Below are 25,157 nucleotides of genomic sequence, written 5' to 3' on the forward strand. Positions count from 1 at the left end.
TTTATTGAAAATGACGTGTTTTGAATATTTATCAGGCAGTGTTTTGCTCAATTAAAAAGATCAATACTGAGAATTTGTGGACAATCTGAATACGATGACTCCTTATTAGGTTGAATATTGGAATTATCATATTCCGATTTGTTAAGAATAATCCATCAGTGATATATCGCCTCTTACACTTGAATGCTGAGCTGAACTTATTTTAACTCTGCAAACCAGAATAGTTTTAGCTGAGTGTTGATGTGTTTGATGCCTGCTCCGTGAATACTTTGATTTCATGATTGAGAGCAAAGCATGGCTGTGTACCACTCACAGTTGCACCTCTGGCCTATGAGAATAACAGTCAGTCAAAAGGGAATCTAGGGCAAGGAGGCCTGAAAGGGAGACATATAGCATAAACCGCAGATAGCCAAAGAAAGTGGAGATTCTGCCAAAAGGGATGAAGACAAGACGACAGGGCTCCGTGTGGGATTTCACTTTGGATTTTGGCCCTGCAGGGATATGTGGAAGCACAACTGACAGGACTTGCGTGGAGAAGTCGGCTCCATTCAATATAACTAAGTAAAGAATGCCCCATGCAGTTGCTGATGCACCAGCATAAATCCTCCAAGGTACAATATTGCCTCGGTAAAGTTAGCTTTAGAGAGCTAAAACACTACATAATGTAAAAGATTTGGCTTCCTGTTTGACGCTGAACACATTCAGGAGTTAGGATAGATGCAGTAAATTCAGATTTGAGGAATTACTGTGTAACTATACGCAGACGTGTGATAGCAGTCCCTAGAGCGATGCACAAACAGCGAACAGACACCATGACAACTTTTGTTGAGATTTATTTCACTTTTTTTTCTTTCTTTTTTTTTGCTACATTCCTCTTTACTCAAATCTAGGGAGCGTAGGTGGGTCAGTCATGTTAGAAATACTTTATATCCAACTTCATATCAATATGTGCTACAAGTAAAAGTGATCTTGGAGTGGGTGGTACAATAATCTGTTCAGTCACGTCGGAGGCAACAAATTTGCTTTAAAAAGATTCAATGTAAAAAACACAAACACATATACAATGATCAAATGTACAGGTCCTGACTCTATTATGAATATTTACTAAAGTATTTTCTTTACTGCGTACTGAATGGTCCGGGGTGTTTCATTTGGATGATACTAATTTTAACTATCTCATGGCATAATCCAAAAAAACAACTTCCATTAAAGTTAAAAAAAACAAAAAAACACTTCATTGGTATCACAATATTCAACATCATGTTAGTTGTGAAAAAAAGATGCTTTGTTGAAACTAACTGTTTATGACAACTGAGACATTCTGTACTGTAAGCAACACATTAGTGACCTTTTTACAGCGAGGGATAAAAACAGACCAATTTGCCAGTGAGACATCAAAATCAAGTCACTGGTGACAAGCTATGCAAGATACTACACAAGCAATAAAAGCCTTTTTTTAATTTATATGGGTATAATAGAAATCATATTCAACCTAATGTAGGCTCCAAGTTTTAAAACAAACTTTGTTTGGGGATCCAGCGTATATAAATCCTTTTTTTAATTGGTTTATGGGGGCTCGACATTCACAAATGTCCTCGCAATCTCAAACTTATCAAATGTCTTGTATCTTCTTATGGCAAAAAAAATCTCCTGTTGCACCTCATTTTTAATTCTCTAGGTGGTTCTCAAGTTTAAGAAAATAAAAACATCGACAAGGAAACAAAGAAAAAAAACAGAGTCCACAGAGCTCTGCAGCATCGAGCGCTTGGCCGCCACAGGAAAAAGTCTAGCACCTCCTGCTGCTCGGGAGGTTTCTAGTCCAGCTGCTCCTGCTTTATCCTGTTCGAATTGGAGCCTCGCTGACTCGTCCTCCTCAGCTCCCTCCTCAGGACGTACTCGCTGAATTGGGACGAGTCCACGCCTCCGCCGCAGGAGCCGGTGATCTCGAAGCCGCGTTGTTGGAGGCGCTCTAGAACCTGGAAGAGGTGGAACGGCGTAGAAGGAGGGAGATGTCAGTCGGAACACAAGCATCGTCAGCATCTTACATTAGCACTCTGGTGACAGGCAGCGCTTGTAGTCGCTGCCAACCTGGTCAAGATGCCCGATAAATCATCCGTGGAGGACGCTCGGACATTAATGTCACCTCTAACCTTTTGTTTACTGCAAAACTCAGAAAAACTCTTTTAGTCACATGGTGCAGAGTTAGAGCTAAGTCGAGCACAGGAAACGGCTCTGGAAGTGAGCTTCAACATACGGCCTGTTGACGGCAACTTGGATGAGACTTTCACGAAAACCAAGAGCCTCTCGTTTCGCCTTGTTTTTCATTGTTTTCTGCTGTACGTGTGTGTGTGTGTGTGTGTGTGTGTGTGTGTGTGTGTGTGTGTGTTTAGTCTGCGCGCGCGTAGCTGTTCCTGATCTCACGGCCTTGCAGACATCTACAGACGTGTCCGGGGGGGCTGTAGGATCACATTCCAATGAAGAGGCCCCAGGGAGCTGTGAGGCTTTCTCTCTGCCACTTGGCTCAGTGTGGACCGCTCAGCAAAAAAAAAACCTCTCCCCATTTCTCCCCCAGCCCCCAGGCCCAAGCCTCCGCCAAAACTACAAAGGTCCCCCAACTGCTGGCAGCTCTCTCTGCCCCCCCCTTCCTTCTCTCAAAACCCCCGCCCTGCCTCCATTAGCCGCAGATACAGCATCCACCGCCGGCGTGCTTTAATAACCAAACAGGATTATGGGCCCTGCCTGGGGACAACCTGCCAGGGAGCATGCTCACTCTCTTGCTTGCTCTCCACGACTCACACACTTCAGAGACGGGTTTGTTTGTGTGTGTGTGTGTGTGTGTGTGTGTTCTTTTTCCGAGGGAGATGGAGATTTGACTTCCTCAGATGGAGACACAGTCCAAAATCATTGTGAAATCTTTTCAAATGTGCCCCTCTTCCATCGTTTATTGATGCGTATCTGAGCGTTTCACCATCAATGAATTAGTGGAATATCAATATATCAATAACCAGGGGAATACGATATTGCCAAATACATGCTGAATATAAAAGATGAGTTTAACAGGTTTTACTTGGTGTTAGAAGTTTTCTTGTTAAAGTATTGTTTGAGCCTGAGAAGGGTGGTTTCACTTAGAACTCAATGTGCCTATGAGAGGATCATATTAAATCCTTCAACACAGCATATAGCGTGATATCTTTGGATAATTACAGACTTCAAGTCGTAGTTTTGCTCCCCTAGAAATCCCAACTTCCCCAACACCTTAAAAGTCTTAATAAAGACAAGAGTAAATGGTGTTTTTCATTCGCAAAAATAACCTCATATGGCGAGACTACTTCTCTAACTTTGCTTTATTTTGGTATAGAACCACTAGCCTGCAAATCCCCAAAGATTTGCCGGTATTAAAGTACATCAACATGAGTTTTGTGGATCTGCAGATCTTATATTTGCTAAGAAATCTCACTAAAAATGTCTGCCTAAGTGTTTCGCTGCATCCTGAATTGCCCACTTCCTCTTTCTGTTTGCCACCTCAGTTTGAGCATTCAGGTGACCCTCCACCACGATTCAAGGCGTCAGCCGTTCACTTAATGGGTTGAAATCCACCTTCAACCCATTTACTGTCCCTTCTGTGCGGGTCGGCTCCGACGCCCCACTTCAAAGGCAACGTTTAAAACAATCGAAATGACTCATAGATTAAGCGGATTTGTTTTTCCCATGAGAGGGCAACTGGGTGAGATGAGGACCGAATCATGAGCGCCGCAAAGGGTTGCGTGATATTAAAGCTGGCCATCCACCAGCTCCGGAGCCGAAGTCCAAATCATTATTCCGGTCAGATCACAGAAAAGTAAAGATATAGTGGTAGACTTTGTCTAATGACGACTTGCTAAATTGATCCTTTGATGAACTCATCAAAGAGCTCTTTTTTTCTTTCTCCGCAAGGCTGTTCTTGTGACTCCATTAGATTAAAGAAGATAACATTTTGCAATCAGACATCAGTAAAATGTGAAAAGTCTACAGCATAACTGCAGATGAGAAAAAGTCGGGTGAACAGATCATCACCTCGGTCAAAGCCTCGGGCACATGAGTGAGTGGAGAAATACAGAAAAGCATACTTTATCAACTTTTAGTGTTCATACTTATTGAGGAACGCTCGGTATAAATGGCGATACACCCACAGCAGCCCACTGTCCCCATTACCTGGACGGAGTTGAGGTGGCAGTACCCATTGAGTGGGAAGCGGATGACGTGCGTGGAGTCATGGTTCCAGCCGGCGTTGACAGAGTTGCACATGACGTCGCCGATCTCTGGAAACACGTCTTCAATCAGGGCCTTGTCGCCGCTGAGCGTGATCCTCTCGCCCAGGTCGGGCGCCACGCGCACCACCAGGCACTCGCAGGGGCGCGACACCCGGCTCAGCTCCTGGTCCTGGCGCCAGCTCTCCAGCTCAGCCAGCATGGGCTGCAGCTGGAAGTACCGCGCCTCCTCGTACAGCAGGCTGTAGTCCTGTGGGAGACGGGGCAAAGCCGTTGACATATTAGGATATCGTGGATGTTATGTAGTTCTGTTTGTGTCCATTTTCACTTTACCGGGTCAAGGAACACGTTTTGTCATCGGTACCAATTGTTTTTAGAGAGCAGGCTCTCTGATGGCCAGCAGGTTTGAGACACTGACCATGTAACCCTATATCAGGTCTTTACTGTCTCCTGTCTGACAAAAGTAAATATGTCCAAATAATACTTGTGGAGAAAGTATTAAACACAGTGAATAAATATTTCCCACAAAATAACAGTGAAAGCAGTATGTGACTCATGCTGGGTCGTAAGGGTCTGGGACACTGGGAGGGTTGTGATCAGCAAAAACTTTGAGTTGTGTCAGTATCATTAATATAATGTGTGGAAAAGGAATAGTAGTTTGACTTTTTTCATTTACAGATGCTTAATATTTCAATAGCCCAGAATCTCTCCTGTTTATTTATATATTTTTCTTTTTACATGAAGCTCTGTAATTGCCTCCAGCAATCAAAAGAACATCTATTTTATATATATAGTGTACAAAGATACTTCCCCTGTATTTTAAAGCAGACTAAACTGAATAGGATGAGGCTGGCAGCCTAAATGCTTTTTTTTGCTGTACTAGAGAGCAAAAAAATAAACCAACAGAATAATTGAATCAGTTTACGGTTGTGATTTTCTTTCTAATGTGCACCCAAACCTAAAAAAGGGAAACCGCACAGTAGTTTGAAAACCGCTGTTCTACATGAACGAGCAATAAACCCAGGCGAAGACACCGTTCAGCAAAAATTACAAAAGATCCAGAGTGGAGGAGATGCAGTGCGACATGTAACACAGGGTTGCGTGGGGTAAAGGAGCAGATCCTTTACCCGCAGGACTGCAGGGGCCAAAATCTCACCGCACTCAAGTTTTCTCAGGCCCCTCTCAAGATCTGCTCAATGCGAACGTAACCTTAGGTTGAACTTGAGCCTGTCTTTTGTCTTTGCTTATTTTAGCTGACATACTTTGCAGTGATTGAGTCACACTGTGGACAGTCCATCAGATAATGTGGTTATTTGTTTCCTCCCGGGGCAAGTTAAGTAATTACTGACTAAATGACACATAAGAGTAATAAAAGAGGGAGGGGGGTGGGGGGAGAAGGAATTCTAATGTGTCACATACAGTGAGACTCACCCTGGATGGCCACTTGGCTTAAGAACACAGAGCGCTGATGAAATCTACCACATGGGCGCCGGGATGTTTATTTACTTGCCTTGATGCAGGCTTATTGTTTTTCCTTCCATATCTCAAAAGAATCTTTGGCCGCTAAGAGCTGGAGGAGAGCAGGACTGCATCTCGTGACGAGCAAATGCATTACGACTGAGCTTGGTTTGCCCCTCACGCTTTTGTCTCCAGCATGGGAACCGTTTTTCCAGCAAGTCAGGGAGTGCCCGGCGACCAAAGGCATTCCACGGCCTTAGCAGTCATTGTGTGTGCGAAGTTGTGGGAGAATGCTGACTGGCTGATGAGACTTTACAGTTTCTAGGATGGACACCCACTCACTTTGAAGTCGTCTGGGATGAGGAGCTTGGACGTCCTGAGGAAGTTGAGGATGTAGCGGAACATGTGTCCATCCCTGTCAATGAAGTAGTGCTGCTTCAGGCTGTCCAGGACTATAGGCTCTGTGCCATCAAAGAGACGACCAATTCTACCCACGGAGAAGGGGCGGGGTGGTGGGGGGAGGCAGAGAGGGAGCAGGGGACAACATGTCAACATTAACAATCTTACATGTCTTAATATAACTAGTATTATGCATTATCGATACACTGCTCTCGAGCTTATGTTGTTTGATGCTTGCATAGCAGGAGTCAAGGGAGAGAGAGAGAGAGAGAGAGAGAGAGAGAGAGAAAAATAAAATGATAATGTGAAGCAAGAGCATGTGCAAAGGGATGTGACTCACTCATTTTCTCAAGCTCTGAAATGTTTTTCCCACCTTCGCACAGACATGAACACGTTACCGAGCTCGAGACACGCATCAACCATGAAGAAAGAAAGAGAGAGAGAAGTAGAGAGTGAAGGAAGGAAGGAAAGAAAGAAAGAAAGAAAGAAAGAAAGAAAGAAAGAAAGAAAGAAAGAAAGAAAGACAGACAGATAGACAGACAGACAGACAGACAGAAAGAGTGAAGGAAGGAAAGAAGGAAAAGATGAAAAGCAGAGGTGGTCTGAAAAGGTCAGGGCCAGCTGGTAGCTGGTTGCCTGAGGCAGGGTGCCAGTCACCCTCGGGCCCCGGGCTCGGAGCGACAGTGCGGCCTCCCAGCCTCCAGATGGCCCCCCATGCCCTTTGGCCCTTTACTGCTGCTGTGACATCTGTCAGAATAACCAAGTCGCTTTTGTCTGTGCACCGCATTCTGCACTCCTACAAATTGTTTACCGGCCCCAAAATAACTGTGGGCTCCACTGACGCAAGGAAGCCGGGATTTCTGCGATACGACCCGCTAAACCCAAAAGCAACCGCCGCTGCGGATTTGCTGGATAGAAGGAGTAAACATTTCGTTTATACTCAGTCTCTCCGCCAAGTGCGCCCATGAGACATTGCTGTGATTTGACGAGATGTGACATTTGACTGTTTAATGTCACAGGATGACATTAAACATTAAACAGGATGACATTCTGACGCTGAAGAAATCTGGCTCGGAAAGAAGACGCTGAATCTCACTGCAATCTCCTTCCCTGCTTCAAGCTGAGCACCAGACACAAGCATTCACTACCCCCCCCCCCCCCCCCCCCCCCCCCAAAAAAAAACCTCCACACTTAAAAACACAGATGCATGGCAGAGCAGACTCACCGGGATTCTGGGAATTTCGTCAAGGTGGCCAGACTGCTGGTGTACATGTGTCCGCCCACATCGATGTGCACAGGGGCGTTGGACTTGGTGAGCTGTGCAGCTGTTGGGATGCCCTGGTTGCTCAAGGGAGACACCGGTGATCGAGTGATCATGGGCCTGGACATGCTGGAGCGATGATCCTGTAAAACAACACACAGGGGACAACAATGTCAACACAGGTAAGATGTGTGAAATTCAAAACACACACGACACAGGGGGCCTGATTATTAATATTTAGGGAATAAAACATTTGTGGGGGAAAAAAACATAAAGAACATTTGATATATTTCTGTAACACAACACACTCCTCAGTCAGGAGTGTGAGGGAAGATTTTCATCTCTGCAAGTTGGAGCAGCCTGACCTTGACCTGGATGTTGCCAAAAATCCACGAGCACCCGCTCCTGTGGGCCATAATCTCCAAAACCAAATTAATTCGGAGCATCAATCTCGGTGGAAGTGAGCAATAACGACGACTCTTGATTTGAACACTGTAATAGGATTTGGGCAAAGTGGCGCCTGTTAACCTACAAACACCATTAGTGCATCTCTGAGAAGAGAATTACTTCTGCTCAAAAGTTTCGGAGTGAAGACGGGAGAAAGGAGCTATAGTCTGTGACACCTCAGTCTCTGAGGATTATCAAAGAGTTGGATATTACCGACATTCTATGAAAACGAAAGTAGGAAACGGGGGCGTCTGTGCGTATTCAAACAACGTGACAATAGTGCGCACTCTACATTTAAGGACGACAGGAAGACAATCTATTCGCACACCGGAGCAAATAAAACCAGTGTCTGTCACTTCGCATCCTCCAGCAAAAAAGCGACCGTAATTTCTACTTTTCTCCCCCCCCCCCCCCTCCCACACAAAATCCGACTTTTGTTTTCGCGTTTACCTGCGCCGGCATCACTGTGTTCGGGGAGGAAGTCACCGAGTGGTCGTTTTGCTTGAGAGACGCTGCGGGAATCGGCTCTCCTCTGACCGCGTACATCAGCGAGGGCTCCCTGTACTCCGCCGCCCGGATCGGCAGCCGTTTGAGGGAAGCGTGCACGGACTCGTCCGCGGAACCGATCGGACGCGGTCGCTTCCTCGCCTTCTGATGCGTTAGGTCCATGACGTCCGTCTCGTCCATCGCGGCGCGAGCGTTGGGGTCGCGGGTCGGGACGCGGTCGGCTGTTTCCAACGCACCTGCCGAGCGCGGAGAGGCGAGAGGAGCGGGACGGCGTGCACCGGGGGGGAGAGAGTGGCGCCGTGGCTGTCGCGCGGAGCTGCTTCCTCGCAATGGCTGGGAGAAGTCAAAGCCCCCGACAACATTAGCATCGGAGCGCCTGCGGCTCTTCTGGGCTGTCGCTGTTTCAGCGGCAGGTACGAGTGTCGCATTTTCAGAATAAAACTAATCCTTGCCAACACACACACGCACGCACACATACAGAAAAATGGGGGGATCGTCTTTTTATACGAGTCGGGTCCACGCGCACGTCACAGCTGGCCTTTGCCCTCTTTGCAGCATGCGTTTTGAAACCCTCCTTTCAACACAACAGACCCAACAAAGTCCAAAGTTCACTGAAAAGAACAACAGCAAAAAAAAAAAAAAAAAAACACCCAAAGCAGTGACCAACCCACTCAAGTGCCCCCTGTGACACCCTCCACCCACAAACACACATCACTCTCAAGCACCTGACTTGATGACAATCTTCCCAACCACACAACAGCAGCCAGTGAGATCGCTTCCAGCTGCCCGGATGCATGAGCACTCTTTTCATCATTTCTGAAGGATATGAATAACTTAAGTGGCCGCTGTGTGCACGAGGACACGTCAGCTACCAGAGACAGCAGTCTGTCCCTCAAGGAAAACACTTAAAGAGGATGCACCTATGCATCCTCTTCACTCCCGATACCTGGGCTTTGGGTATCAGCCGGTAGTACTGATCCAATAAAAGTGTTTAATCAACAAGCTATACGCCTCACTGTAAGGCAACATCAAGCTAGAGTTAAACTTGACTTTCTTAACTCGTTCGAAACATAATGTAACGCATAAATACATGTATAAATGTGCTGAATTGCTATTTATCATAATAATGGTATCCGATACCAGATCGGCCCATTGTCACCGATACTCGATCCAGTCTGATCCGAGTCAGTATCGGTGCGTCTCTAACATCTTGGTAAGTTTCTCATCGGCTATACGCCTGACACATATCAAAGTCACTGTATGGTGACCGCGGTGTAAACACCACCTCCGCTGACCACATCAGCGTTGTGAAAAACACCACCCGCTAATGACATCCTGGCGTGTAAAACCAGACCACAACATCCAATTGCTGTTTAAAAAAGTACTGCCACAGCACTCTCCAGGGCTATGTTTTTTTTTCCCCCCATAGAAAATACAGGGAATCCACAAATTTTAATAACATTCACATTCAAATTAATTAGTTCAACCACTGGCCTTAAAACATCCACATTCCTGCTTCTCATTGGCAGCGGGAGTTTCACACCTAGATACCCAATTAGCAATTAAGCTTGCCTTTGAGTGCAGGCCTCCAATGCGGTGTGTGATCCCGGTCTGATTTGCATGCCGCTTGTGCACGCGCTGATAAGCGCAGGCAGCAGCCATACATAGTTTTTAAAATTCAACTCCAGAATCCCTCGCAGAAGGCAAAGGGGGCCTGCGGGGCAAAAGAGAGAGAAATCACATGGCTGCTCTTCAAAAGGGGACCTGTGTAAGGCAGCCGGCAAAGTGCGTGGGATCACACTCAGAATGCAGGTAATTTGTTCCCTGACTAATTTGTGGAGATGGTGGTGTGTGTGTGTGTGTGTGTGTGTGTGTGAGAGTGTGAGTGAGTGTGAGAGCGAGTGTGTGCCTGTGGAGAGTAAGTTCTGAAAACAGCTTGGTTGGAATTGGATTTCCTCAAAGCCTTGTCATCGCAAAGGTGGATTGAGTGTAAAATCTGTAAGGCATTATGGAAAATTGCAGGGGGAGAGAGTGAAAGAGAACGGGTGGTTGGGTGGGAGGGAGGTGTAGGGGAAGGGGGGGGGGGGGGCGGTTGGTGGTGGGAATGAGCTCTTGTATCACAAAATCATTCAGAGTTGTTGGAAGTAGTAGAGATGCACGGGGACAGTTCAAAGGTCGCCGCATCCTCACAGTCCATAACGCGACGGGCGACTGGTAGAGACCACGCCCCTTCCACGCCAGCACTTTTCCTACCTGTTGCCGTTTTGAATCTGGCACGGTGCTACAAAATAGTCTCCCATGCGGGGGCCGTTCGTAGACGCGTTCCCAAAGTTTCCGGACCTTTGTGTCACGAGTCGGAACCGTTTATGGGAATCTGCCCGTTTTACCCGGCTCGTGTCATTTCGTTGCACCACACAAGCAAATCTAAAACAGGCACAGTGCATCAAAGCCTGCAGTATTCACGCTGCTCCAGTTGTTTTTTTTTCCATCACAGTCTTTCAAGCCTTCTATGCAAATTCATCACGTTAAACATCTTCTTTACATCTCAGGGAACCGACATCTCTGTTTGCATCTGAAGCTGTATTACCCGCAAAGTGACTCGCTGCTGTTGCAGTAATCAAAAGGGCCATGTTGGGATCAACATCAGCAGCAAACCGGCTCTCAATTTGCCATCCCACAATGCAGCTCTTGAGTGTTCTGACATATCGCACAAGACACAATTAGCATTTCAGATCAGAGCATTAACATTCAGTTCGAGGCAGGCAGACTGGTATTTACATAATCTGGATGGGTTGTTTCTGCTTTGTTGCCCGTGGCCATTTGTTTCAAATGTCCACACACAGACAAACTGCAGACTGTGGGTTCACTTCAGTCACTGCTGGCTGTAAAGGTAAAAAACAAAACACAGGTAGCGAGGCTGTCGTAGCTGAATGCTCCGGGTGATTATTGTGGGCGAGTTGTCTGGTCAGTATCACTGTATCACTGTATTTTATAAATGTCCATTGGGCATTATAAGCTCCCGAGCAATACACATCTGCAGGAGTTTAGTGTTTTACATTTTAAAACAAAATGTCGTACATTTACACAAGTGCAGTATTTTGACAGGTACGGAGATATGTAACCATTTCTGCGGTTGGCATCAGGTTAATCTCACACGTCACAACTGCAGACTTACCGTATTTCTTAAAATCGCAGCAGCAGAGGTCGCTCTGCGAGTTTGTGGTGACAAAATGCAGAATGTGTTCAGCGTGTGTGCAGCTACTTTGGTGTTCAGCGAAAAGGGTGCCGAGGTCGCCTTCTGCCCAGCGGAAAGAAAAAGTTAGCAGAGGGAAAGGGACCTCGCTGACCTGCTCCTGAGCTGAGAGAAGTGTGATTTCTTTCTGGATGAAACACTTTATAACTCTGGAAAGCCAAAGGTGGGAAATAATCGTCTGGATCACGGTCATCCGATCCGAGTTCCACTGAACCAAATGATATCGTAGAACTGCAGCTACTCTGTTTACAATGACTAAAAGGCAAGTTTCAGAGTTTACATCCCAGCCAGTTGCATTACACATCGTAGCAGCTCTCCAGAAACACACAATCCCCCCCCCCCCCGAGTTTCATTACGAGGAGGGCCACTTCAACACAACTCTTTGTGGAGTTACTGTAGTAGTGCATCAGCGTGACATCACAGATAAGGAAGTGTGATCAGTGGTCGGTTGCTGCGGGCCGTTGGAGACAGTGGTGCGTGTTCACAGAAAGAACTGTCCCAGGGCACAGGAGTGGCAGAATCATAATACTAAATAATGCAACAATATTTGTCTCCAATGGGGTTCCGATTTAGCGAGTAAAGAGTCACTAACTTGGAACTGTAATGTGGACTAACCGACCTGCTTTGTAAATATGTGTACTCTACCAGATCAGTCTTGTTTGTTAAGTGTGGGAAACACTTAACTGGGAAACAGATGCACAGATGCTCTACATACATGTAAAAAAAAAAAAAAGGTGGTTTTGTTATTACAGCGCCACCAAGTGATCAGTCCTGACAACCCAACATCTCAATCTTTTTTTCTTTTTTTTTTATTCGTGCTGCCCTCTGAAACTGGTGAAACCAAGTATTGACTTTCATTGCAGGTGATCTAAACTTAGAGGGTTTTGTTTTTTAACGTCCTTCAGAGTCTCCTCCTCCCTGCAGCACAGCCAGAAATATAAAGACACCAAATGCAGGCTATTTTTTTGTTCGGGATGTGAGCTATAATTTCACAGTATAAACTTTATGCTCCTCAGTAGATGTTTATTTAGACAACACATGTTCCCATAGGTGAAATAAATCCAGATTATTACTTAGTAAACTATATTTGCCGATTCGCAGTCGGACCTTGGAGTTGATTACGCACGGCGCGGTCAGAGAGACACGAGAGGAGAAGGGAGGACAAATGTCTCCCCTATTTTTTGTCTCCGTTGACATACATATTAACATCTCAACACGGTCACGGTGTGTATTAAAGCACGATTCACAGATTCTGCATCGACGTGTGTAAAAAGGTAGGCTACAGCCTGTCTTAACAGAATACGAAAAAAAATAAAAACGCCCGCGGCGAAATTACTCCACAATGGCGTCTTTCATTAAAAGATCTGGGACAGCCAGGAAATGGAACTGTCTCACGACAAAACTGACTTTAAAGAAAGAAAGAAAATCACTCCATGAAAACGACAAAAACCGCGGGTTTAAGTAAGTTATGAGCAAGTTGTACAGCAACAGCGACACGGGAGACGGCGATGTGTTTCGGAGCTCAAACGCGCCAGGAGCGAATTCACACGGCGGACAAGTAGAGCGTTTTGCTCGACAGGATCGCAGTCTAAGCCGCTGTTTTCGTCTCAAAACCAGATGTACCAATTCCTCGTTTATATCGCTAGCCACGCGCATATATTTGTACAGTTATTGAGGAACAATAGCCAGGAAGTGGTTAAATATATATTTTTTTAAAGAACTGTACCGCTCGAATCGCTTGGCACATGCGTAAAAGCTGCTGCGCCTCAACGTCCCAGTCCACCCAGCCTCGGAAATAATAGCAAACCAAATAAATCTCCGCTTACCTGAAACATAGAGAAGCATAAAGTAGCTTTTTGTGCACCTTTTCCCTTCCGATTTGGCCCACGAGCTGCTTCTCTTCCTACACCAGTGAGAAATGCAATAGCTTGGCTAAGGTAGACAGAACAAAATACTGAGAATACTTGCTCCGGGGCTCCAAAACCCCTCAAGGCAAAGATCAGGATACAATTAGCTCATGTCTCTGCCCCAGTCTAAACCAATCTGCAGAATAAAAAAATAAAAAAAACTCCCCGCAAAAGGAAGGGATCGCAGCAGCGGTACCACAGTCTTTGTTGAGTTTATGTTATTTATTTTATAAAATCAAATAAAGAAATCTTTTTTTTTTTTTTCTGCATTTACAACACCCTCACTCCTCCTGCCTCCAACTTGCCTATTGCCTCCCTCTCGCAGAGAAGCTGATTTTAATCGTTATGATTAGTTTTGATGTAACGTTCCCCCGGGCGATTGCTACAAATGGATGGAGTGTTTCTTTGCCAGAGAGGAAAAGCAGCAGATGATGATAATTATATAGATTGTTGGTGGAGTCCTTTGATTTTTTTTCTCCCCCCCCTCCCTTACCTCTCTAACATCTAATCTATCTGGTGTGCTTCTTCAACACACGCCATCCACGCTGCACGTGCATCAAGACAACTTGTTGATGAGCCCGGAATCAACTTATTAATTTAGCGGAATGCAGTTAATGAAATTCTCACTCCTTTTTGCAATCTTTCAGCCTCTTTCCTTGGACAACCTCCAACGTGACGTGGACGTATAAATAAGCACTCGCAGCTCGCCTTGCCCCAATCAAGTCTGAATCAGCGCCTGAGGGTGATGTGCGAGCTCATTTCAAATGTTCAACCATGCATGATTTCGGGAAGATTGAGGCACTTCTGAGGCTTTTAGATTTACTTGGGGGGGGGGGGCGCAGTCAGCAAAAGGGAGTGCACGTTTAAAGTCGTTCCTTTTGGTGGCATTCCTTCATGTGAGCATACGTGGTTATTCCGTCTTAAGTCAAGAGTGCTATTTTTTATTGCGCCACAATTGACAGTTATTCCTTTACAACCTGAACAGTTCTCCCCACACTTCAGTGGAGCAAGGCTGAAATGACCCGCGCTTGCGCCCCCTACTGTTCAGTAGGTCAACTTTTCTTCTTCTTCTAACAGCAGCTATGAGAGCAAATCAATTTTTGCCATGTTATTGTAACAGTGCCCAACTTTTTTTTTTAAAAAGCAGAGGAAAAAGCAGAACAAAAAGTGCAGAGGCAACCTTCATTTGAAACAAATATTTACAAACAGGCGGTGCATTTTTTTATGCCCGTCCAAGTTTGCTCCCAAGTTTAGTGGAATAAGAACGCCACGTCAGGGGGTGACTGATGGAAGAGAGCATACAAACAAAAGCCTTTTCCAGTCCTCCTCATCAAAAGAGTTTCCCCCTCTTCCAACATCTTTTGTAGATGATAAACAGAAACACTTTTTTGGGGGAAAGGCCAGCTATCCCATTCCTGTCCAATCCAAGGGCCATTAAACTTTCCACTTTTTGACCAGCACGTCCCACGGGAAAACAAACACAGGATTAAAGCGTTACAATGAAGTTATTTGCCCCAGAGGTTACTGGCAGGCGCATGATACACCAAGCCCCGACTATCATCCCACACACACACACACGCACACAAACATTTTTATGCCATTAGTCTGACAAACTAGTGAACGGAGAACCCTCCCCCCCTCGGGCCTTAAAAACCCATGCGTTATCCATTTTGCACACAAACGGAGCCCATTCATAATGGCATCACTTCAGTATTCAAAACATGCATCAGATGTTGTTGAGGCTAACCAGTGGAGATCTTTGGATACATGTGGTGTTTGATACCCAAAAAAAAAAACAGAGCCATTGGTCCTAACGGTATAGTACTTCGCTGGGATCTAGACCTCACTGCCACAGCAGGAACAGCAGGCGAGCGTTAGCTGGCTGCACCATATTCTGGTGGACAAATTATCCAGATTGGTTGCAGATGTGAGTTTGCTCTAAACAGAAAGGGCCTTGCCTTGATGACATCATAGGGATATCAATGCATTCCCAGGAGAGAGGAGAGAGGGGTCCTGGAAAACTTATTCTGCTCGCTGCAATTTCTTTTCTGCCAAAGCTTAAACAATTTAGCAAGACTATGGAACACATTCTTCCTCTTACAAATGAAAAGTCCAAATACAATAGGACACCCCCTCTCCCAATTCACTACATTGTTTTCAGCTACAGCCTCACTTGGTCTGGTATGACCAGCTGCTTATGTTAGCAGACATTAAACATAACGGACATCACTAAGTCCGTTTGCTGACTCTTCGAGCCTCCTTTCCTTGTGCTACAGTCGGACAGCATTTCAGCATTCAGCATTGTCCCGTACGTGTCGCAAAAGAGGCTACAGTTGAGCAGAAAGTTATATAATTTCACTTCAGAGCTTAAATTTGACACAATTCAAAGGAGACATATTAAGCTCATTTCCAGGTTCACGCTTGTGTTTTTTCACTAGAACACATTTACATGCTTTTGCTGTTTGTTTTTCTCATGCCGTCTGTCTGAATAAACCTGTGTTCACCCTCCGTCTGACAAAGTTTTTAGCTAATTTTCAATGGAATTGCGTTGCTAGGCAACAGCCTGGCTCCATGTTGGCTTCCTGTCAGCTGATGTCATTGGCATACACTGCAGCCGGGTATCAAGCAACCCATACATATTGATAGATGGTTAGTTATTGATAACAAAGAGTCTCTATTATGATCAGGTTCCCATAGAACACCACCAGCTAAGCACCATGACGGTAATGACTCGTCCTTCTTTTAAGGGCTCTTTGCCGTAATTAAACTGTTACACATTTTAGAATGTTTACGTTTAAAACTGTGAAATGTTCTATATGTCGTATAGTTGTAATATTACAACCGTTAACAAATCCCAAGGGCCCGTTCACAGGCAGTTTCTGAATACAGGCTTTGTGTATTTCTCCACGGTTTGAGCTTTTTCAATACTTTCACAGTATTTATATAGCACTTAGACCTGCTTTATGAAAATCTCACTTTTTACAACATGGGGCACTTAACAGGCTGAAAGGAAGGCTCTAGACTAGACCAGACATTCTAGATCCTGGTTTTGCTCTTCATGACCCTCATTGCTAGTGCCAGATAATATCTAAGTGGCACCAACTGATTGACATCGCCTCTCCTGGTCCTCGCAAACCAGTCGGCGTAGACTTGGAGAGATGTTGGCATCGCCTCAGACCATGTTCATACCTGCTGCTGTACTCGCCACACCCCTCTAATGGCCTCCGGCTGTGTAAGGGAGTGGGGCGGAAAAGAGCCCGACGTCTGCCCTGCAGGCTTGCACAGCCCGAGTTGCTCACCAAATATTGTCTTTGGCATGAAGGCGTTCAGCTCTGGAGAACGACTCCGTTGCTACAATGTAGTCCGAGTTGGAGCATCAAGTATGGCCTTGGCAGGCTAAACATTAACAATGGTAATTATATGACAGAGGAGCTCCTTTTTTCAGTTCAGTATGAGCAGACAGTACACAGCGTGCACGATAGCTGTGTCTCTGTTTATGCTCTACCCACGGAAACGTCTTGAATGCAAACTCTGTGGAGCTGTGCATGTACATGTCTCTGACTCACTGTTGCAATAAGGGTTATTACAGAGTACAAAGCAAGCATAGCACACACACACACACACACACACACACACGCACACGCACGTCAGAGTATATTCTGCTCATGAAGTAGTTTCAGATTCATATCTGGCAAAAGTGAAGTCAGGATTTTTTCAAGTCAAGTTGCAAGTCACTTTTTTTTCTGCAACTAAGAAAAGATGAGGATCCCCCGTTGCATGGCACCGCTCGCAGGCCCCGTTCGTCCACGTAGCCCCAAAATCCCAACCACCCCACCCACAGCGGGCAGCGGAGTCAGTGACACTACCATGAGGGGAAGAGAGACAAGAGGAGGGGGCTGCTTGGGTAATGCTGGGAGGCTCTAATAAAATGTAATCCTATTATATGGTTCCCACTAGAGGGCAACAATAATAAAGGTTTCCCTAATAACACGAGCAGACCAAACACAAATGGAAAACAGCTCCTCCGGTCAAGTCCCGCACTTGTACATATATCCTCTCATTAACCCAATTGCTGTTGGGCCACATTACACCGACAGGCCTCCGAGATTTAGCCCGTGATGGCGAGGCAAGAGTTAAGTCAAACAAATGTGTTTCATCAAACTGCAGTTTGGGCTTCTCTGCATAAAGGAATTGAATGGGGGGAGTGAGGGAATGTGTGCGGGTGGGAAGCGGAGCCCCGAGGAAACCAATCAGAACCTCTCCACCCGCCCTTCCTGTGTCAAAGCCACCGGGGTCTCAGGTGTGCGTTACATTCGCTAATACCTCCCAAACTTGATTGTTTGTGTTGGAGTAATCAGAGTTTTGCAAATTAACATTTTGGAAAATGATAGTCCTATCATCGGGAAACAAAATCACAGTACAGTAGAGGGAACACCAGAAACTACAAAATCAAGATAAGACTGGATAGCTTAGCAAGCCTCCAAATGATGATGAAGTTGAATACTTCCTCGTGGGCCGAACAGAATATTTCTTGGTCGGAAAAGTTTAAGAAAAAGCAGCTGGATTGTCATCCAATTACGCTTCTCGACAAACAAAACTCATATGCACAGGAACAGTGGGAGTGACTTTCTTTGACTAATATCAACAAGAAACCGCAATCTCCCTGCCGGTAAAGAAAAGCCGTAAACACAAACCCTCATATTTATATGATTTGATAATGTAATGAATGAGTTATTCCGCTTCTTAGCTATCTGGCACAAACGCAGTGAAATATTCATTAGAAGTGACAAGGTGAGTGAGAATATCAATCATATTCTCAAGACAGCTTGAGTTATTAAGTGAGCCAATGTAACAGTATTACAAAACCCAGAATAACAAAGTTATTTATCTCTCTCTCTCTCTCTTTCTCTGCATGTGTGTGTGTGCGTGTGTGTGTGTGTTTACATGTCTGACAGCATCAGACAGAGAGAGAGAGTGTCGCATGCCTTCCTGTTCCTGTACCACCCTCCAACCCCAGAGCCGCAGACTCAAGGCAGTTTCCAGAATCAAACAATTTCACGCAGCTACTGGAGGAGGAAATGAACTGAGCCCAGAGCAATAATAAAATTATACAAATGTTATTACAGACTCGCCTGCTACTGTCCTACTTTAATTCAAATTTGGGCACTCCAGGCGGTGCTGGTGGCAGAGACCTTCCTGAATAAATCAACATTAGCTTACGTCTAAATTATTAAGGAAGTGAGAGACTTTCTTGTTTATAGTATGAATTATTAAACAAGTGTTTAACGCTGTTTTTCTTCACGAATCCCCAAATATTAATTGCTAATGATCTTTAAGGTGTGTGTTTTATCTTTTTGCCCCTTCTGTTGTGTGCTGGGAATTGAACATCTGAGTTTTCAACTCGCAAAGGAATCTGCCTGTGCTCGCTTAGATAAGCATGAGATGCACTTTGAGATATACTTTTCCTGCATCTGTATGATGTGCAAATGAAGCCCCGGTTGTGACAACATTCCCGTCATATAGCCATTGTTGGTAATGGCAACGACTGTGAATGTAAATGAATGAATTATGGAGGCAGCCACTGTGAAGGCCATCCATGCGTTATCGGTTTTCTGCTCAACATCTCGCTGATAAGCCACCATGTTAACAAACAGACAGCGGGGAAAGTGTTGCTCCATCACTTGCTGTCACTTTTTATTTGCCCTTTTCTAAGTGAGGCGTCTGCAGCAAGCCTTTGGAACTTTAGTCAACACACAAGGAGGACATTTCTTTTTCTCATGACTTTTTTGGGGGGATTTGACCGTCACGTTTGCAGAATGAATGTCAATGCTTCACACATTATTTCAACAATATCTTGCTCTGTACGCACATGTGAATACTTTTACTCTCCATCACCAATGGGAAATTCGTAACAAAACCAAATTTCCAATCCGACAGGGGAGCGCTCTCCTCGCCTGCCTTCCGCTGTTTAATCTTCAGATGAGCAAAGGCCAATAAATCCAAACCGAGCTGGCCCATTCCCCCTCCCCCCCCCCATCGAGTGTCCCAAGAGGAAATAGTCGATGCATGAAACATGACATTTATCTACTCATTTATTTGGGCTGTAAAGAATGATTAAGGGGATGTGAAAAGGGCGCTGGCCTTGAGCCAGTGAAGCCTTCGGGGATGCAGGCAGCCGACCTGCAGGTAAAGGATAGCGCTGCTGAGAGAACCAGTGACTCCAGTGGGCCTTGAAGAGCAGCACTCATTTACATTTCACACCACTAGTTTTCAAGAGTTAAAACTGTGACAACTTTTTATACAGAAAAGTAATGAGATGCAGCTTGGGTGAAAATACAAAATTGTACAAAAAAAAAAATCAGAAGAATAGCCATATTTAAAAAAAAAATACATTTGTATGAGCTCAGGCTCCCTTTCAATTACTGGGTTCCTGTTATAGGGCTGTGCAACACTTAATCCTCCTGTCTAGTTATGAATTAATGGCCTGGACCAATTTCAAATGAAATGTGGCTCAGAAATTTCATGAATAAACTGAGTTGTGTCTGCCCATGTTTTGCAGTGCAACCTGCACATCCAAGGCTCGTGGGTGCCCTCCCCTGGAGAAATACAGATGGGAGCATTATTGCACACAGCAGATGATTCCCATTGTGGCCCAGTGGGTGGTGCTGTTGACACACATAATGTCTGCACTTACATGGGTTGAGAGGTGAAACGCGGTGGGGGGGTAGTCCGTGTATCTGTAAAAAAAACAATTTTGATTTAGAACCTGATTTATAGTGGCATTCTAGCCTTGCAAACGCAATATAGCTGCACCATGTAGACAACTTCCGTTGATGAAGCGGGATCAGTGGGGCTGATCATTTCCTCCACATTACAGGAGAGGGGAAAAAAGGATTGAATTGCACCTGTTCTTTTAGAAAAGGAAATAAAGTGCAGACATAACAGATCACTTCTATTTCAAACCACAAAGTGGTATCATTTCCTGTGCTCTCTGCTGATAGAATGAGATTACACAAAGCTATTCTCAGAGACTTAACTCACAAGGAACACACATCCTGGACATTTATCTGGCCATGGGGAGACATAATCTGAAGGTAGATGAGCCAATCCATCATTGATCTGAACCTCCCCTCTCCCCCAGCGCCCCGGCTCCTGCTGCCACAAGCAAGTGAGGACAAGAGAAAGCCCTCATAGGTACGGTCACTACTTCCTAATAATTCCTGATTTTGTGATGCACCTATCCTCATTTCATGTGTCAAAACATATCAATAAGCCAAAAAGAAAGCACTGGCAATGACTTAGAAAAACTTTATTATTATAACTAGTTAGTGCTTGCTAAATGCTAAATCAAAGACAAAGCTAACTATCTTACCAATAAGTTAAAAAACTTGAAAATACAGCAAATCATACAAAGAAATACAAAATGTGCTACAGGATCTAAATCTAGATGTATAAAATATAAACAGCTAAGTATTACAATTTTTGCTAATTAGAAAAAATGTAATTGTTTTGTGCGAACACATAAATCAACAAACAAAAAGGTGGAGAGACTTTTACAGAAACCGTGTCCACTGCTTATTTTCCCGGACTAATGCACTGAAAAAAGAGAGCGCTGGTAACACAGCTCTGGTGATAATGCTCGTCAGAGCTGAACTCACATTGCTTGGGACCTTAATGTGCTTAATGACTACAAGGAAATTCTCTCCTGTCATTATGCATACAGTACACGGACCACATGTGACACTAATCCAAAAATAACAAGCCTGCGTTTTCTTCTTCATTTCTCCAATTCAGCGTGATGCCCCCACATCATTTCTTGACCCCACACATATTTCCCCAACACAATGTGCAGTCGCTCTGCAGCGTGTGCCTCACACGCCAACACTGCTACAAAATTGTTAAGGGAGGGCCCCGGGAGGAATATTGAACAGGTTATGGGATTGAGCCGTAACATCATATTAGCTTTATGGCAATGAGAGTAATTCTACTTTGCTGTGAGGCCTCGTGGACAGAAATCATATTCTGCTTTGGATCGGGAGACAAGCTCAAGATGGACACTCCAAAGTTTGATTATCATTTTGCTCTACAGATTGGTCTCCATTTCCAGTGCACGTGATAGTCATACTGAAGACAACACTTCTCCCGTCGAGTCCTTGAAAGGATCCTTTTTCTCGACTTTCTCCAGATCAATGCTGTGGATGGATCCCGGCTTGATGGCAATGTCCTCTGTCTCCACCTCCCTGTATTTCCCTGACGGGTCCTTCTGAAAGACCTGCTTCAGCCTCTTCTTCATCTCAGGGTCGGGGCAGTACAGGTACTCATACAGGCCAGCAGCAAGGATGGCCCCCAGAATGGGTCCCACCCAGTACACCTAACATGAACAGCAAAGCAAACACCGTAATTAGTCTTCTGGTGACTCATGGGAGATGTTTTATCACTGTCGACCACACGCAGCACTGGCATCGCTACCAAAAACTGTCAAACTGTCCCGCCGGGTTCGGCTACAGATCTCTAAAAAGGGTCAAGCTTAATCAGAGGCAGGTAGATCAGTGTCTGCGGCATCCAGCGTCTGCCTCCAAGAGAGCCCACTTGTGAATATGATACCAGCCACAGTGACAGTTACTGACAGTGTTATACCCAAGCATATCACCCAATACACACACACACACAAACTACATTGACACCATGCTGTCTGCAAATAGCTCAGCGGAAATAATTGCCGGGATAGAAAAATTCAGCGCTCATGCTATTTTACACCTTTTTCCGGGACATCTCATTATCTGGCTGGAGGATAAAATGCTGTAAATGTGTGTGTATGTACATTCTTGGCACTTTTTTTGTTGTTGGACGAAGTCATAAATTCAAGGGTCATATGTAAGATTTTGAACCCCATCACCCGATTTTCTCTGTGCATTCCCTCATATAAGTGAAAGACCCTTCTTTGATTGTATTTTTAGATGACAGCTGTTTTTACTTTTCTGGCAATGGTGCTGAAAATGTGACCTTACCGGGTTTCAACACGGCATACACTCGCCCTCTTCAGGACATCACCATTAGCTATACTGCAAATGATTTCAGGGCCTTTTAACATGGTACCGTGGCATAACATTTGAACCAGTGCCACAGTACTAAATACTTAGTCATACAGATATGGCCAGTCAAACTGGCCCAGCCACGAGCTGGGTCAAATGTTAGCCATGCAAACTCTGAGAAGCAAGATCATCCTATTACATAAAGTATCTCTTACCCAGTGGTTCTCAAAGTTAAGTGTGACCAGAGCAGGCGCAAAGGATCGAGCAGGGTTCATGCTGGCTCCTGTGTAAGGGATCTAGAGGACACATAACAGCGATGTTTTAGTCATTACATTGCATCATCATCAGATATATGTCTTCAGGTAAAATGCTGTCTTACTTTGACTTACAGAACATGTCCCTGTACTGAAAAATAGATCTAATGCAAGTCGTGATGTATGCATTTGCTAAACAGAAGCAGGGAGAAATCCGTGGAGCAGTGCGAGAGATAACATCTATTTCCCTGTGCGTTCATTTGCTCTGCAGGGTTCAGAGAGCCCCGGGAGATTGGTTGCTATGCGATGGCAGCCTCCAATAAAGATGTGCATGTGGGTGTGATTCAGTGCGAAGCGTGCAATATCACACGCAGAAGACGCTTTGATGCACCTGGTACTTTCTCGAGATGCATCAGCACTCCAGCTCTCAGTGCATGCTGAAGGGGCTGGCGCTTGGAGCTCGTCTTGTTCTGCGATTCTTTAATGTGGTGTGTGGAATTTCATTAGATGTTGAGATGAATCTTTGAATCAGTGTTTCGTGATTGGGAGCGGGGCCGGCTGATAGGCAGATAGGGTTGCAGAAGGTTGTTAAGGTTGATTTGTTGTAGTTATAGGTTTTTATATATAACTGTTTGAATATAAATTTGCTGTAAATCGTTCATTGTTTCTATATGATCCAGTAGGCCGTCATCTTGCTGGAGTCAAGCGTGACAATTACTTGAGAATCGCTGCTGTAAATATTAGCTCAGCCTTCTTACCCTAACTGTCATTTCATATCTATAATCTAACTCACTGGAAGGTACTTACTGCAAATAAGTGACCAATAGCTACAGCAAAGCCAATTGAGAGGCTAGCAGAGCCTCCGAGGTCTGTGCGTTTGGGATCACAGGTGGCAAAGATGGTGAAGACCAGCTCGAAGGTGATAAGGAGCTCCACAAGAAGGCCGTGTCCCACTGAGATGTTGGAGTTCACCTTCGAAACAGAAGAATTTCCTAATTAACTCTAACATTAAGGAGGCTTGTCATACACACACACAGGGAAAACTGACTATGGTCAGATTCTTACCGTGGTCACACCGAAGGACCCTCTGACAGCAGCAGGTGTGACGAGGTAGAGGATCCCGGCTCCTGTAATAGCTCCCAGGCACTGAGCCACCACATAGAACACTGCTTTGGCCAGGCTCAGCTTTCTAGTTACAACCATAGCCACAGTGACCGCGGGGTTAATGTGTCCACCACTGATGTGGCCGAAACACTGCACCATGGTGGCAATGCTCAGCCCGAAGCACAGGGAGATAAGGACGAGGTCAGCTGGGGGAGGCTTCTCCTCCCCCGCAGCCCAGTTGATGGTGGAGCCCAGACCGAGAAGGACAAAGATGAGAGTGGCCAGGTATTCTCCAGACACAGCCCTCCAGAAGCCCTTGGTCCAGACCCCTTTAAATGCCACCATTATGCTCTGACAGTTACACCGCGAAAGGAACCTCCTGGCAAAAAGAATAATGAGCAAAATGATTAGCCTACTTATGTATTCCTGGTGTGTGCATGTGGCTGGAAATGTACTGAACCCTATCAGCACGGCTGCCTCCGGGCACAACATTTATAACTCCACTTGGGATTTAAGCCAGTGACTTTCCATCACAAAATGCCATACAGAGCATTCTTTAAACATTGTGTACTAGGGCAAATTATCTCACTTACTGTCAAAGCATATGACGATTAATTGCTGTCACCCATTGAACTTTGACTATTAATGTCATAGAGATCAATCATTAGAATCTGTTACTGTACATTCAGAAAAATGTTGAAAGTTAAAACGAAGTGTCAGCAAACATCCAAGGCAACATTGATAACTTTAGTCATGTCTTCCACTCAGTCAAAAAGTTCAAACTTACCAAATGCAATAACCTGTACTCCCTCTCACAGTCCCCGTTGTGTGTGATGTGTTTTCATTCATAAGTCCTGTCGAGTTATTCAACCAGCAGAGGCATCGCTCCCTTGATCACATCTAAAAGTTGAAATGGCTGTGTGACCCAGAGGTACTTACGGGAAAGCAGCAGGCAGTGTGAGAGCAGAAGCAGAGCAGAGAGCAGGTCTGTCAGACGAACATGATCCACACATTGTGCCCTGGGATTGCATCCAGCAGCTTTATTAAGTTACTAGCCAGGGCATCACCTCACGGGAATTAAACAGCCTGCACAGGGGGAGGAGTCGTGAGGTTTGCTTGCTCTGCAAACAGTTGCACTGTTGCACATAGAGCGGCCGCGCCGTGACTCAGTCAGCCTCAGCACCGTAGTCCTATCAGAGTTTTAAAAAACCAGCTGGGGTGAGCACAATATTTACAAAACCACTGCAGAACTACACGTTGAATGATCATTTTGTCAAATTAAAAACAT

The 25,157-nt window shown here is 45.1% G+C and overlaps 2 protein-coding genes across 5 annotated transcripts; both read right to left on the reverse strand.

Moving 5' to 3' along the window:
* Positions 1 to 677: 677 nt before the first annotated feature.
* On the reverse strand, positions 678 to 9,462 carry LOC142956892 (BTB/POZ domain-containing protein KCTD1-like). Its single transcript, XM_076098667.1, is given in 6 exon segments — positions 678 to 1,976; positions 4,192 to 4,497; positions 6,048 to 6,192; positions 7,330 to 7,508; positions 8,263 to 8,592; positions 8,595 to 9,462. Coding segments are annotated over 6 exon segments (1,323 nt in total). The 5' UTR covers positions 8,796 to 9,462; the 3' UTR covers positions 678 to 1,814.
* Positions 9,463 to 21,598: 12,136 nt separating this feature from the next.
* On the reverse strand, positions 21,599 to 24,900 carry aqp4 (aquaporin 4). 4 transcript variants are annotated; one of them, XM_076098031.1, is made up of 5 exons: positions 24,809 to 24,900; positions 23,831 to 24,245; positions 23,573 to 23,737; positions 22,727 to 22,807; positions 21,599 to 21,850 (listed from the first exon to the last, which is right to left on the reverse strand). In XM_076098031.1, the coding sequence occupies exons 1-5, from the start codon at positions 24,898 to 24,900 to the stop codon at positions 21,599 to 21,601; spliced, it is 1,005 nt and encodes a 334-aa protein (XP_075954146.1). The 4 variants fall into 4 exon arrangements, with proteins under 4 accessions (XP_075954146.1, XP_075954144.1, XP_075954143.1 ...); XM_076098029.1 differs by having other exon boundaries at positions 23,831 to 24,248; XM_076098028.1 differs by lacking the exon at positions 24,809 to 24,900 and adding an exon at positions 24,657 to 24,769 and having other exon boundaries at positions 23,831 to 24,248.
* Between the last annotated feature and the right edge of the window lie 257 nt (positions 24,901 to 25,157).

This window comes from Anarhichas minor, unplaced genomic scaffold (assembly GCF_050575085.1).
Source record: "Anarhichas minor isolate MPS153535 unplaced genomic scaffold, ASM5057508v1 ptg000024l, whole genome shotgun sequence".
In the NCBI taxonomy this organism is placed as follows: Eukaryota; Metazoa; Chordata; class Actinopteri; order Perciformes; family Anarhichadidae; genus Anarhichas; species Anarhichas minor.